General features: G+C 27.8%; 1 protein-coding gene across 1 annotated transcript; it reads left to right on the top strand.

The window, feature by feature from the left end:
* The first annotated feature begins 7,560 nt into the window (after window positions 1-7,560).
* Window positions 7,561-14,955, top strand: MED19A (mediator of RNA polymerase II transcription subunit 19a-like protein). Its single transcript, XM_068622309.2, has 8 exons — window positions 7,561-8,048; window positions 8,129-8,246; window positions 12,046-12,112; window positions 13,146-13,435; window positions 13,588-13,827; window positions 14,106-14,165; window positions 14,324-14,474; window positions 14,569-14,955. Exons 3-7 carry the CDS (start codon window positions 12,082-12,084, stop codon window positions 14,372-14,374), a joined length of 672 nt encoding a protein of 223 aa, XP_068478410.1. The 5' UTR covers window positions 7,561-8,048; window positions 8,129-8,246; window positions 12,046-12,081; the 3' UTR covers window positions 14,375-14,474; window positions 14,569-14,955.
* Window positions 14,956-16,132: the final 1,177 nt, after the last annotated feature.

Below are 16,132 nucleotides of genomic sequence, written 5' to 3' on the forward strand. Positions count from 1 at the left end.
AGAATAATTCAACTCATTTATATTATCATTCAAACACTTTCAATTCTCAATAACAGATTCAAAATCAACAATTCCAGTCAATATATTACTTTACTCTTCAAATCTTGCAAGCAAAAACAATTGGGTTTTATTGAACATAATAAGACTAGCTTCCCTTACCTGAACTTTAGTTGATGCTCACTAAGAGCTCCAAATATACCCAAAAGCTTAAAGGTAATTAACCTGCACCACAGAGTCCTAATCAAAATCTAACTATATAACTAGGACCTTGAGTTAACAGAGATTAACCCTAAAGCTAAAAGAGTCACATGTAAAACTCATGTAGACAACCTAGTTCAAAATTTGACTCAAAGAAAAGGGCCAAAAATGAACTTACTCTATTTAGGATTTTGATCGGGCAATCTTGTAGAGTTCATTGGCAGGAGTTCAATGACAGACTCCGATCGTCAAACTGAATAACTGAATTTTCTATTTATATGTCATTTTCATTTTAATAATAAAATATTCAGGTATCATTTAAAATATATCACTTCTACTCTAAGGTTATTTTCTAGATCCTTACAATAACCAAAAGTATACTAATAAAAAAAACATTATATGACTATTCTAACAACTATGTTTAAACAAAATTTATACATTTTTAACATTTAAAATACAAACAAAAAATAAAAAATAAATTATGGTATCCTACTTAAATTAAAATTTAAATAATATAAATCGATATTTATTGTAATATCAAATCTTGATGTAAAATAAAAAATAAAATAACAAATATTTTAAGTTAATTTTAATGTTTCAAGAACAAACTAAAATAATATTTCATAACATTTTTAGTTCAATCAATTTATATTATTTTCCTATCAACTTTGGATTTCCAAATCACTTAGAAGTTATTTGTAAGTCAACTTTATAATTCCTTTAACTAACAAGTTATTTGTAAGTCAACTTTATAATTTTTTTAATTATTTGACTAGTTTAGTAATTGGATAGATCAATCTAATTTAATTTTCAAAATAAAAAAAGACAAGTGTGATTTATTTATTTTTTTAATAAGAAATTTCAATCATAAAAAATAATTAATTTAATTATTTACAAGGTAAACTAGTTACATAAAAAACACCTTATTGAATTTTTGTATATATAAAAATAATAATAACAAATTTTAATAAAAAAAAACTAATTCACATTCGTCAAAGGATATGGTATCCTCAACCGTGATTAATAAAATCCTGGTTAATATTAAGTAAAAAATAATAGTGATTTATAATAATATGAACAACAAAAATAATTTTAAAAAAAATTAAATACAAAAATATATTTATATTAATACAAAATCCCAATTGATATCAATAGAAAAGTACAATACTTATCTTAAAAATATTATTAATAGAAAAATACTTATCTTAAAAATGTTATTAATAGAAAGGTACTTATCTTAAAAATGTTTTGATCTTACTCGATTGAGTACTATCGAATTAAAATCGAGTTGAGAAAAATATGAAAGTTATATACACGAGTTTAAAAATATAAAAAATATATGTGAAATTTGATTTTTTAACTTTTAAGTGTTAAATTTCATTTTTGTTTGAAATGTGTTATTCAGTCAACATATTTTTAGTGTAAATTATTTAAAATTCTTCTTACAAATAAAATATCTTATTAAATTTTTTTATTCAAACATCCTATTAAGTTACTCTTTGTACTTTTCAGAGGGATAACACATGTATTTTTTTAACTTAAATATTAGAAAATAAATGTGAATTTACCTTTTGGCCTTAATATCTCTCTCATGAAGTCATTTGTGTATAGTTTATTTTTATTTCTTGAAAAAAAATAAAAAATAAAAAACAAATCTAAAAGTTATAAATTTATAGTTTCTATATTTTTTAATTTGTATATTATTAGTTGAAGAAGTAATATATCATAATAAATTTTTTATTTTTATTTTATTAAAAACTTTCATGTTAGGCATCATTATGTTACTTGACATGTCAGCTAGGTCGACACCTCAAGTAACGACAATCATTTATCACAAACACAAATGAATGTTAATAATTTATAACAAATGAATGTTAATGATTTATAACATTTATTTATAAATGATAATAATTTATAACAAATGAATGTTAATGATTTATAACATTTATTTATAAATGATACTTACGTCGGACACCGACACTCCATTTAAGAGAAGTGTATGAGTTTCATAGATGGTATTATATCAATTTAAGTTTTTTATCAATTTTATGATGATAAATTTTAAAGATTGAATTCGTTTATTTAAAAATATAAAAGACCAAAGATAAGTTTAAAAATATTTAGGACACAATAAACGTATTTTTCTTATTTTATAAATAATAAAAGAAATTCAAAGTAATATAAGAAAAAAAATTATATTATTAAAATTAATCAACATGTGCTTGTATAATCACAATTTTATTTATATGTATATTAAAATTGAATGTTAATAGAGTGTAATGAATCTCGATATAACTAATAACTGAAGATAAATAAAATATGGTGTGAAGTTAATTTGTAAAGATGAGAGATAAATTTTACCTAAGTTTTTTTATATATATATATATATATTATTTATTTATTTTTTATATAGTTAATGTAATACTCTGAACTCTACGCTTAATTTTTTTTAGTGTTAATTTATTGATCATGGTTTCAATCCACTACACTATTAATGGTGATGATTGGTGACATGTTCTAACATATTTCATATATTTTATAATTTTGTTATAATTAATCAACTTTACACTAAGTATGAGTATGTAAATACGCTATATAGAAAAATATTATTTTATTTTATTTTTTTTATATAATAAAACATGTTTAATGTAATGCATTCTAATTGGTCCACAACAATGACATGTATGATGATAAAATTATTTACAACAATTGAATAGATAATTTATAATAAACTAAATTTTATAATATTTAGTGATGACATTTACAACAAATGACAAGTGAAACATACTCATAGTAGTGGACAATTTAAGAAAAACAAAAGTTCAAAAATTCAAAATAAATTATAATACTTTTTAATTAAATTTATTAAAAATTAAAAAATATTATGTTAACTATGAGTATTAAAGTTCTTTTATCATGAATAACTAACCTACCTCTTAATTTTCTTAAACAAAATAAATTTAAAAACAATATGTCAGTGTATTTCCTCATCTTATAATGTTTCTTTTAAATAAAAAATCTTTTTATTTGGCTTACTCAATTAATACTATCGTTTTAATTTTGAAATAGGTTAGTTATTAATCAAAATCTTCTCACCCATTTACACATTGACATCACCTTGCCAAACCCATAAATTATTTTGCAAGTTCATCTTACAATATTCAAAGTTCATAATAAAAAAAATATTTAATAACAATCAAATTTAGAAATCAAAATTAACTAGTCATTATATTAAGTAAATTATATAATATTTTAGATACTAACAATTTTTTTTATGTAAAATAATTTCTAAATCGATATATAAATTAACTACTAACATATTATATTTTAAATTAGTCATTAAAACACTAATAGAGCATAATTAATAATATAAAGTAGTTAGTAGCTAAAAAAATTGGTAGTTAATCGTTAAATACCAGTTTATAAATTACTTTATAATTTTTTATTAAATAAAAACTACTTTATATATCAATAATGTTTTTAATTTATTAAATGATTTTTAATTTAGTAAATATAGTAACTAATTATTTTTGTTTTTAAAATTAGTTTTTATTTAATAATTTTCTTGTAGTGGTTTTGAGTGTGTTGATCATAAGTTTTAAATGATGTTTCACTCATAAATTGATTTTTCATTATTTAATGTTTGTTCTCTTATGTGTATTTTTTTAATTAGTTTATTATGTTTTTATGATATAATTTATTGAGTTTTTGTTATGGTTTTGACATGAGAGAAGAGAGACAATATGAGTTTTTTTGAATTTTCTAGTGGGGAGGCAAATTGTTAGATAAAGGTTATTAAGTGGGGAAGAAATGGTTTGAACGAGACATTGCGGAAAAAACATTTAAAGTAACAACAAATAATAGTAAATTTTAGACGATAGTCAACGAATACGTGAGTTAAGACAAAAAAAAAGAATATTATGTTATAGTGTAAATGAAGTATTATTATGTTATGAAAACCAAATTAATTTAATAGTTTATAATAGTGGCATATAGTAAATCATATGATAAGACGATACACCGTAACGTAACCTTTAACATCTTAATTTATGATACATGCGTTATACATGTTTTTTTTTGAATTTTTTTTCTTTTAATATATTAGTGTAACATTCAAGTTTATCAATGTTATAAAAAAAATGCAATTGCAATTCACTATTAAATGCTATATTATTTACTAAGTACTTATTTTAATACATAATCACTAGTACTTTAATAAAAGTATTTTTAACAATAGAAAACAATGTTTTTAAAGTCTAAAAGACCATTAAATTGATAAAATATTTCAAGAATCTATGATTCAATTTGTGTTCAAATAAAGTTTAACGGATGTTAATAAAATTATCGTAATAACTAAATTATACTAAGAAAGAAGAAGTATTATATAATATTCTAACAACTAAGATTAAACAAAATTTATACATTTTAACATTTAAAATAAAAAAAATATATATGTTATTCTATTTAAATTAAAATTTCAATTTAACGTAATTTAATCTCCATCTTAAAAAGTTAAGACATTAAATTTATAGATTTTTTTATATATTATTCATTTATTTTTATATATTTAATGTGTAACTCTTAATTTTACACTTAATTTACTTTTAGTTTTAATTTATGAATAATGGTTTCCATTCACTACACTTTTTTGTTGTGATTGATTTAGGGTTTAAGGTTTTTCTTGAGGTGAATTTAGGGTTTAGGATTTTTCTTCAGGTGAATTTCCATATCTTTTATAGAACTGTTATAATTAATCAACTTTACACCATGCAAATACACAACATAAATAAATACAGTTTAATTTTATTTTCTTTAGTACTACAAAACGAGTTTTTATTTTGAAATATATAAGTTATTTATCATAATCTTCTCATCATTTACACTCACTGATATCGCCTCGTTAAACCTATAAATCATTTCACAATTTGAGCTTAAAACGTTCAAAGGTAAAAGTTTATTGATCGTAGGTTTTGAATGATGTTTCACTCATAGATTTATTTTTCATTATTTAATTTTTGTTCTCTTACATTGAATTAGTTTATTATGTTTTTATGACATAATTTATTGAGTTTTTGTTATGGTTGAGATGAGAGAAGAGAGACAATGAGAGTTTTTTTTTAATTTTATAGCACTAAAGGTTATTAAGTGGGGAAGAGTTTATGGTTTAGGGTTTATTATGTTTTTATGACATAATTTATTGAGTTTTTGTTATGGTTTGAGATGAGAGAAGAGAGACAATGCGAGCTTTTTTAATTTTCTAACACCAAATGTTATTAAGTGGGAAAGAAATGGTTCAAATGACACATGAGAAAAACATTTTAAGTAACAAAAAAACAATAATCAACTATAAACGATAGTCAACAAATAGATGATTAATGACTAGAAGAAAAAAAAAATTACATTATAGTATAAATGCAATATTATTATATTATGGAAACCAAATTAATCTAATGATTTATAACAGTAGCATATCGTAAACCACATGGTAAGACGATACACATTAACATAACCTTTAACATCTTAGTTTATGATAATGTTTATACGTATTTTTTGTTTTTAGTGTATTTTTTTAATATATTAGTGTAACATTCAAGCTATCTATGTTATAAAAAAAATCTAATTACGATTCACTATTAAATGCTATAATTTTTAGTAAGTGCATATTTTAATACACACTCACTTGTTATTTAATGATAGTATTTTTAATAATAGAAAATAATATTTTTAAAGTCTAAAAGGCCATTAAATTTGATAAATTATTTCAAGAATATAATTCAATTTGTATTCAAAATAAAGTTGAATGGATGTTAATAAAATTATCACAATAACCAAAATCATACAAAGAAAAAGAAAAGTATTATATCACTATTCTAACAACTATGATACAAAATTTATACATTTTTAACATTTAAAATACAAACAAAAATAAAAAATAAATTATGGTATCCTACTTAAATTAAAATTTCAATAATATAAATCGATATTTATTGTAATATCAAATCTTGATGTAAAATAAAAAATAAAATAAGAAATATTTTAAGTTAATTTTAATGTTTTAAGAACAAACTAAAATAACATTTCATAACATTTTTAGTTTAATCAATTTATATTATTTTTCTATGAACTTTTAATTTCCAAATCACTTACCAGTTATTTGTAAGTCAACTTTATAATTTCTTTAATTATTTGACTAGTTTAGCAATTGGATAGACCAATCTAATTTAATTTTCAAAATAAAAAAAGACAAGTGTGTTTTATTTATTTTTTAATAAGAAATTTCAATCATAAAAAATAATTAATTTAATTATTTATAAGGTAAACTAGTCACATAAAAAATACCTTATTGAATTTTTTATATATAAAAATAATAATAACAAATTTTAATAGAAAAAACCTATTTCACATTCGTCAAGGATATTGTATCCTCAACTGTGACCAATAAAATCCTGGTTAATATTAAGTAAGAAATAATAGTGATTTACAATAATAATATGAACAAAAAAAATAATTTTAAAAAATTAAATAGAAAATATATTTATATTAATACAAAATCCCACTTTACATCAATAGAAAAGTACAGTACTTATTTTAAAATTGTTATTAATAGAAAGGTACTTATCTTAAAAATGTTTTGATCTTACTCGATTGAGTACTATCGAATTAAAATTGAGAAAAATATGAAAATTATATACACAAGTTAAAAAATATAAAAAAATCAAATTCTTATTGTTTCTATATGTGAAATTTGAATTTTTTACTTTTAAGTGTTAAATTTCAATTTTCTTTGAAATATGTTATTCAAACAACATATTTTTAATGTAAATTATTTTAAAATCTTCTTACAAATAATTTCTTTATTAGATTTCTTCATTCAAACACCCTATTAAGTTAATTTATGTACTTTTCAGAGCGATAATACATGTATTTTTTAAAACTTAAATATTAGAAAATAAATGTGAATTTACCTTTTGACCTTAATATCTCTCTCATGAAGTCATTTGTGTTTAGTTTTCCTCTATTTCTATTTTGGTTCTCAAATGTTATTGTACATTAAAAGAACACAATCCAATATGTTACTCTTTAACCAAGTTGATTTAAACTTAACAAAGCAAAACAAATAAAAAAGGTTTGAATGTGATTTGATTGAATTTCTTTCTCACTCCATATTAAACCAACTTAAACAAAATAAAGTTTGTGAAGGAAAAAATAATGCAAAATAAATTTTTTAAAAGAAGAAAGTCCTTAAAGGCACGTTGACTTTTTGTGATAAGTCTAAATAGTTTGGTGATGTAGGCTAGTGTGAAATGATGGTTACCTTAAGAAGAAGGGATAATGCCCCAAAATTCACCTGTGTAATAGGACACTATTGTAAGAAAAACAAAATGAGAAAATCTTCATAAGCACATTCATGCCACTCACTCTATTGTCCCAAATAGTCCAAGGTGGCAATTGCTGTAATTAAATTCACACCTGATCCAATAGCAGAAGCCATAGCCAAGGGTAAAACCGAGAATTTCCCAAACTTAGGGCTAAATATAATTTCAGAGGTGGCAACTGGCATCGGCAATAGAAGAAGAGAATTTTGGGTTTTGCTGTTTTTTTACACTGAAAGAAAGAAAGAAAGAAAAAACAGAGAAACACAAACACGAGCGAGTTGCGAAGGAAAAACAGTTTGTTCCAGAACTGAACCCAAAGATCTTCTCTTTACGTGTTCTTGTGAGGACCCAAATCTTCTTCTTCTTCTCCCACTGCTTGGATCTGCACTTTCCGGTCTTTCTTCCATTCTCACACGCCAACTCCTTCACGGGTCAATTCTAATTCTCGCGCAGGTTTTTCCTGCACGGATAAAGGTTCCTCTTTTCCTCCGAAACTAGAGTACCCTTTTGCGGATTTTGGCTTATTTCGCTTTAACAATTCCAATTTTGCGCAGCTTTCGCGGAGATATTTGTTGGGTGGTCGAAGGGGGAGAGGGTTCTAGATTGGCGTGGCTCTGGTTCGTCAGAATTGGGTTTTCTGTTTGCTTTCAAAGCCAAATTGCCTCACTTCATGTGAGTTTTCTTTACTGTTTCAATTCCTGCATGAGTTTTTTTTTTTTATTATTGTTATTATTAACTTACGTAAGGAAGGTAGTTTGTTTCTTCTATGGTGTGTGGCGGTGTTGATTTTTACCAGTATTCTGCTCAACGATACTGTGTGAGAAGTTTTTGAATTTGTTGTTATTGTTTTTTTTTGAACGTTACGTTTGAATATTTAGTAATCCCAAAAGTTGAAAACTTGGAGAAGGGGAATTGGAAAACGATTTTGATTGAAGAGATGTGAAGTAGTGAAAACCGATTAGAAATTAGTGTTAGTATTCCAAAATTCACATGAGTCTGTGTGCGTTGAAATGTTTACATTCTTGGATCCCCTTCCCCCCATGCTTCTATGCTCTCAGAGGACTAACCTGGTGTGGGGGTTAAGATTGATGATTCTAGGGTTTGAGTTATTGGCTTATTCTAGTAAAATTTGTGTAGGGTTACTGTTCATTTCATATTCCGGTCATGGTTGAGCTTCCCCTTTTCTGAAAGGAGAACCTTAATCTTTTCAAAGCCTAACCAATCAAGTTTTCAGGTCAGCTACAAAAAATAGAAAAGAAAATTGCTAATTTGAGTTGCTAGTATAAGCTAAATTAAAGTAATTTAGCTAATCATCTAAGTTTTAAGCATAGTAGTTCATAGGCCACCATAGTGGGATGTGAAGTGAAGCAGCCTTGGGTTGCTATGGGATTCAAATAGCAAAGTGGTTTTCAATAACAGCTATAATGACAAAAATAACGGCTTTCTGCGCTAAAATAGTGCGACCAAGATAACGGCTTTTGGCGCGTTATAACTGGCGCTGCCAAAATAGCCAATTTGAGTTATTAGTACAAGTGGAATTAAAGTAATTACAGCCAATTTTCTATGTTTTAAGTATGGTAGTTAATAGTCCAATATAGTGTCCCTTTAGTGGGATGGTGGAATGGAGCAGCCTTGGGTTGTTATGTGATTATAAAGGCCAAGATAATGGCTTTTCACATGATGTAGTGGCACTACCAAAATAACCAATTTTTAACCTGGAACATCAACATTTGTTATTCTTTTCCGGTGTAAAATATTCCACAAAAAGTTACTTCTGTTTTGACATGTATTCCTTAACACTTTACATGACTATTTTCTATCCCATGTGTTTCTTCTTCGTATAGATTTCCCAATTCACATTTTCCTAATTTTTTTTATCAAATTTGTTATGTTCTCTTATTATTTTTCACCATCATATTTACTTCTTTTTAAGTCATTACTGTGTTGTTGCTCCCAGATTGACGGTGATTGTGTGTGTAAACTGTTACTTATTATTTACCGCAAATTTCTTCAGTTTTAGTTTTTTTTTTTGTTTTGATTTTGACTATATAGATGTGTAGTATTAATTATTTGCTTTATATTATACTATAATACTATAATAATAATATTTAAAATAACGGTCATCATCGCTATTGCATTTTCAAAGTTTTTGTGCAATGAGATTGATAACAGCAGTTTTAAGGTTATTTATTTCTATGTAATGAGCAAATGAGATATCTGCATATTATCTTTGAAATACCAGCTACTCATTTGGATACTCAAGTGCAGCTTTCTAGAAAACCCTAGTTTAGTATTTAACAATTCGTTGTTTTTCCTTCATTTCAGAATTGGATTATAAATGAGCTTAGTATCCAAGTGAATATATCTGTAATATATAAGTTACTTTCAGTTGCATAGTTTTTTGTTCTTTTAGATAGTTGTCAATAGTGTTGCAGAGCAGTCAAGGGCTGCTACAAAATTTGGATTATCTGTGTGCTTTCAAATAGCGGTGTAGCGCCACTCTGAAAAACTTATTTATGCCCTCAGAATGACATTTGGGGGATGGGAGGTATGAGTAAAGACGAGATTTCTCTTTGCCTTGAAATTCTTAAAAAATCCCTAATTGGATAATGATTTTGTGTGCGATATGGAAATAGGGAAAATGAACTAACAAAGAGAACAAATTATGAGTGCATTTTCTATGTGCTGATTTTTGACTGGGCATAGAATGATCTTTACTTGTTGTCAATTGACGGTGCACTCTTATCTTAGGGTTTTTTACTAGGTTAAATGGTATTTTGTGGGAAAGCTTGGTGAAATCTCTTGCAAGCCTGGAAAGTCTTTAAATCGCATTAATATTTAATAGATGTTGGTGTAGAATATTCCATTCCAAATAGACTTGGGGCAGGGTTTTTCTCAGTCTTATTTTAAGTATTAGGTTTTGTATGTAAAATGATGTTTTGTTGGAATACTGTGGCTTCTCAAATGTCTTAGATACACACAGTACTTTAGCAGAAGATAATTTGAGGCAGAGTGATTTTTATAAATTTGTTTGGTGGTATGCCTGTGAATGTGGTGAATGTTACTGAGGATATATGAAGAGACACATGCTTTTACTTTATGATATTTACAAGTTGCAACACTTTTTTAGTTTTTGCTAACTGTTTTAGAGTGCTGTGATGGTATGATATCCAGCAGAATTCATGGTTGATCACCTCTCCATAGACATACATAATTCGTTTTGGTACTGCATGGATGATGGTTGGACAGTTTCAATGTCACTTTTGGCCATGAAAACACGGACTTTGGATATGATACAAGAAAGAATAGTTACTCTGTTCTAACTGAAATGACAACTCTGGATCCTACAGATCATTTTAGATTATAACCATGTTATGAGTGATTCTGCTAATGGCCACTTACTTCCCATTACAAATATAAAATCTCACAGTGTTTTTGTAGAGAGATGCAGTGACTTTGTTGCACTTTTAGTTTTCTTCTTTTTCATTTTGTGCTTTTTTTTAAGAGTAAATTACACTGACTATCATTAAGGTTTTGTGAAATTATAAAAACTCCCCCTAATTTTCTTTTTTCCCTACACTAACCTCCTAATTTGTTTTTTCGTAAAAGGTTGTTCTCTTCTAGGCATCATTATGAAACTTTGATATCCTAACCAGGTTGGCACCTCAAAGTTCACCAATCATCTACTCTTATAGAGAATGGTATTCTTAAAAAGAAAGATGGTTCTAGGTTACAATCAGGTTACAATCATGGAAATCTAAATTCCAAAAGTCCAAACTGGTTTCTAAAGAAATATTGCCTAGTACAAGTGAGCAAGTCTTCAAACCAAACAAAATCTGTCCTAGAATCAATCCCTAAATTTGCTAGTTTGTCATCACACTTCTTACCTTCTCTGTATACATGAGATGTAAAAAATTTAAAATAGTACAAATAGTTAAGAACAATTCCATCTTCTCCTAGCAGGTTTCTTGAAGGCTTCAACCATCAGCATAGAATCCATTTCCAACCAAATGGATAGCCACCCTTTCACCACGACTAACTCAATTGCCAACATGACTCCCATAATCTCTACCTTCAAGTCAAAAACATTATCAATGAAAGATGTGTCACTTCCCTGATACTCCTTATACATGAGACTAACCCCCTTTTTTAATTCTTTAAAGAACATTTCACTTTGTTCCTCCATAGAGGGAGGCTGTTGTAAATGTTAATAAAAAAAACATGGAGAGTTTGAGTAATTTCATGAAACTTTAGTAGTTAGTGTAATTTACTCTTTTTTAAATGATTCTGTGGATACATTATTCTCCCTCTTATTTACTTCCCTTGTTTTCCCTTTAATACAATTCTATACCTTTTTATCAAAAAATGTCTACCCTTGTATGCAGAACCTGTATTCATTTTGATATCTTGCAATTGAAACCTATTTTGACATTTATGGATGAGATACCTTGTGTCATATAATAAATTGCAGTTGGTAATGGTTCAACAACTCATGCAAGATTGAATTATGGATCCTGAAGGCAAAAAGTTTGGAGGAGGTAAAAAGCTTGTTACATTAGTGTTATTCCTTATATTATTTTATACAAATCTTTGTTTGTTGTCTAATATTGTATTATTATGGGTTTGTTTGGGTGGACTTCTCCAGAAACACTTCTAAGAAAGAAAAATATGAAGAAAAAATTAAATGAGCTTCTCCAGCTAAAATTTTCATATGCGTATGCTAATTATGCATCAGTTCTCTCATATTAGATTCTCTAAAAGATGATTTTTAACTCATGCATAAATTAGTTTTAACTTATAGGGAAGTCTATTTCACTTTTCCTTTTTATTTTCTTCTCCTAGAAATTCTTATGAAGAAGTTTATCCAAGCAGACCCAATTGACATAACATTGGGTGTAAGAATTATCCATTTGGTGATACTTAAGTAAAATTTTAATCAGTCAGTATTTTTAACTTTGAACACTATTCATTTGCCCTTTTAGCAGAATTTTTATTTTGTCAATTAGTGTTTGTTGGCAGTTTTTAAAAATTGAAAGGAAAGGGGAAAATATATTAAGTAATCAGACTGAGGAGATGGCTGATTTGTTGTTCAGCTAAAGGATAGTATGAGGATGAATTATTTTCATCTTCAAATTTTGTGAAATTGGTGTATGCTTTTCTTTTTGGTATTATACTATTGGCAATGGACATATATCTGTCCGAAGTTTTTCTCGTATAGCATAAAAACTGATATCAACATGTACATTGATTATATATTTTTTCCCAAGATAAACTCTTCTACTCTATTTTTCAACTTTGGATCTGTGTACCCAAAACGTGTTATGTTTACAGGAACTCATAATTTGCCATGTTTTTTTGTAAGTGCTCAAATGGGTTTATTTACTGTTTTATGGCTGAATTTATTCGATGAAAAGAAATTGGAAAGTCTGGATATAAAATGCTCTAAACATCTGTTCAGGAATTGAGCCGCTGTATTACAAAAATTACCCTGCAAGCATCCCTTTTTCAAATTTTACCTAGCTTTCACATGTTTATTTTTGTCCTATAATACTGTGTCTTTTGAACCATTAGGACCAAGGGAATTGACAGGTGCTGTGGATCTTATAAGTCATTTCAAATTACTACCTCACTATGAGTTTTTCTGCAAGAGGCCTCTCCCTGTGTCAATTGCAGACACACACTACCTTCACAATGTAGTAGGAGACACAGATATAAGAAAAGGAGATGGGATGCAATTGGATCAACTTATTCAGTATACATCTTCCTTTAGAGATACAAATGCTCGTATGCAGCCTTTTGACCTAGATGTTCTCAAGGAGGCTTTTCAACTAAGGGAAACAGCTCCCGTTGACTTGCCCGCTGTAAGAAGTTTTCTTTGATTTTTATAGTACTTAATTTGCGTTTTTTGCATAAAATTAATTGATATGGTATCATTTTTCCTTCTAAAAAACGGTTGAATTTGTCCTTTTTTTGACATATACATGCACTCATTCCTTGTTTCCCCCCCTAATAGGCAGAGAAAGGGATTCCAACTATTTCAGGGAAATCAAAAAGTGAGAACAAAGACAAGGAGAAGAAGCATAAAAAGCACAAAGACAAGGACAAAGATAAGGACAAGGAGCATAAGAAGCACAAGCATCGTCATAAAGACCGAAGCAAAGACAAGGACAAGGACAAGGATAGGGACAAGAAGAAAGATAAAAGTGGACATCGTGATTCCAGTGCTGATCACTCAAAGAAACACCATGAAAAGGTTGAGAAATTTTAGATGGCTTCATCTATGTTGTGTTCACATTGAGAGTAAAAATTGTTCTAAAAGTCCTTCCATAACCTTGCAAATTAACTCAACAAATTTTCATTGTGCTGATGATGAAGTGGTATTCATTTGTTTTGTGATTTAAGATCTGATTATGGACGTCTGTCTCAATTGATGTTAGCATTTCAAAAGGGGCTTTGCTCCACATTGTATCTGGACATTTTGCAAACACTTGGTTGTATTTATTAATCTTTTTTTAACTCATTATATTTCAGAAAAGGAAGCATGATGGGGATGATGATGTTAATGATGTGCACAAACACAAAAGGAGTAAGGTAATAAAGGAAAGCACTTTGTCTGGAGATTAAGCTTTCAACCTTAATTTTTCTCTCTTTCTTTTCTGTACATTTCTGAAATGTCCATCTCCTCTTTGTGGTTGATCATGTCCAATCTTACGTGAACTTCTCTATTAAATTTCTTAATTTCATTGCAGCACAAGAGCTCAAAAATTGATGAATTGGGAGCAATCAAGGTCGCTGGCTAAGTGTTTTCATACTGTAGTTCATTTCTTTTCCTCAATTGGTTGTTGTCATTTGTTAAAATTTGGGAGGGGCCTTTCAATTGACTTTATCAAATTTCACGAGGTACTGCATTACATCTCCCACGATCTTCAATTTATCTTCTGGCATAGTAGCAGCTTAGTGGCATATGCTAATAATATCTTCTATTTTCTTCCAGGGTAGCTAGTGATCTGACTAAAGATTTCATGATGGTGAATTCACCTGATGAAGGAAAAGGGTGCAGGTAAAATTTTATGGAGACAATCTTTTTTCTTTTGTACAATAACAGTTACCTTATATAGTTGCCAGTACTTTGGAAAACTTTGCTCTTCCTTTTCCCAGTCTATTGGAGCACTGGATATCTCAACATGTATACATTATTTTGGTCTTTTAAAATATTTTGGTAGTGTTCTTAATCAATCTGTAGTTCAAACAAACTAGAGGTTTCAGTCTTTTGTTTAGGATAACGAATTAGCTATGGGGGGTACGTACATTGATTGCGTTCCCCCATATCATGTATCTAATCTAATGTTGAATGCTCCATGCATTGAATGTTATGTCTTAACCTCTCTACCAAATCCACTATTGTGTATGTTGATCACTGTACAACAACAGTACAAGGTTCATCCATCAAGTACCTTTGAATGAGATTGGATGTGCCTTTCCAAAGAATGGCTAATGTTAACACACTCCTTTGGTCTCTTTAAGTTGCGTGTCTAACTCTGGTTTGTGTTTAATGCCAAAGTAACATTATGAGAACTGCAAAATATCCTGTACCTATAACAGAACTATTTGACAACTGTGCTTTGAAGTAACCCCTTCACTGTTTATTTTTTAGAAATGTTATATTTACAACAGTTTATGGAAACAATTTGTACATTTTTTTTCTGTTTATCTACCACCTTTCTACACATAATTCATTATATGTTTTAATGATAGAAAAAGATAGACACAGGAATTGTGTGTAAATTACTGTTGAATTGTTGTATATAAAATAAACTAGGTTTGGGATATGTGGTGAACAAGTGGCAGATTAATTGAACAGTGGAGTTGGCAAAATGTCAAACTCAGACTCAGAACCCCAAAATCTTAACTATTTGGGGTTGGATTTTTGTAATTGTATTTTTAGATTTCAGAATAGATAGGGTGGCAAAAAGAAATTCAATAACACTTTAGTAGAGGCTCTATAACTCAGAAACCTATTCAAATAGTTCCGGACTGCTTCTTCCCGCACCTCCATATGTTCTTGTACACCCCATAACTTTTATAATTCCAGAATTACCCTTTTGTAAATAAGGTAAATGTTTGAAGGAGGTGTGAATTTGTATGTATTTTGGATTGTGTAATATGGTAAATTTTCGGATTACATAAATCGAAAGTTAGTATTGGATTTGAATGTAATTTTTCAAACAAAATATAGGATTATATAAATTGGAAGTTAATACTGTATTCGGAAGTAGCTTCTGGTTTTTTTGAAAAATTACTTCTGGATTTGTCCAAATCCAGTTAACAATTTTGGATACAAAATGACTTCCAATATACATGTTTTGGAATGTTTAGAAAATACAAAAAATAAAATGGTGAAAGGCATAGTAACAAACCACTTGACAAGAATAGTAGAATACAACTAAAAAAAATCATCTTTTCCACTAAGATTAAAAAAAAAACTTCGAAATCCTTCCAAAATGTGAATAAAATATGAATGAGTTCAAATGATTGTTGGAGTGACTTGGGGTGTTGGG

This window comes from Phaseolus vulgaris, chromosome 10 (genome assembly GCF_051622355.1).
Source record: "Phaseolus vulgaris cultivar YP4 chromosome 10, ASM5162235v1, whole genome shotgun sequence".
In the NCBI taxonomy this organism is placed as follows: Eukaryota; Viridiplantae; Streptophyta; class Magnoliopsida; order Fabales; family Fabaceae; genus Phaseolus; species Phaseolus vulgaris.

Excerpts from the sequence above, each read along its gene's own strand:
- MED19A (XM_068622309.2), top strand. The coding sequence starts at position 12,082 with ATGGATCCTGAAGGCAAAAAGTTTGGAGGAG. Across the intron at positions 13,436-13,587 it reads CTCCCGTTGACTTGCCCGCT|GCAGAGAAAGGGATTCCAAC; the intron begins GTAAGAAGTTTT and ends CCCCCCTAATAG. Across the intron at positions 14,166-14,323 it reads ACAAACACAAAAGGAGTAAG|CACAAGAGCTCAAAAATTGA; the intron begins GTAATAAAGGAA and ends ATTTCATTGCAG.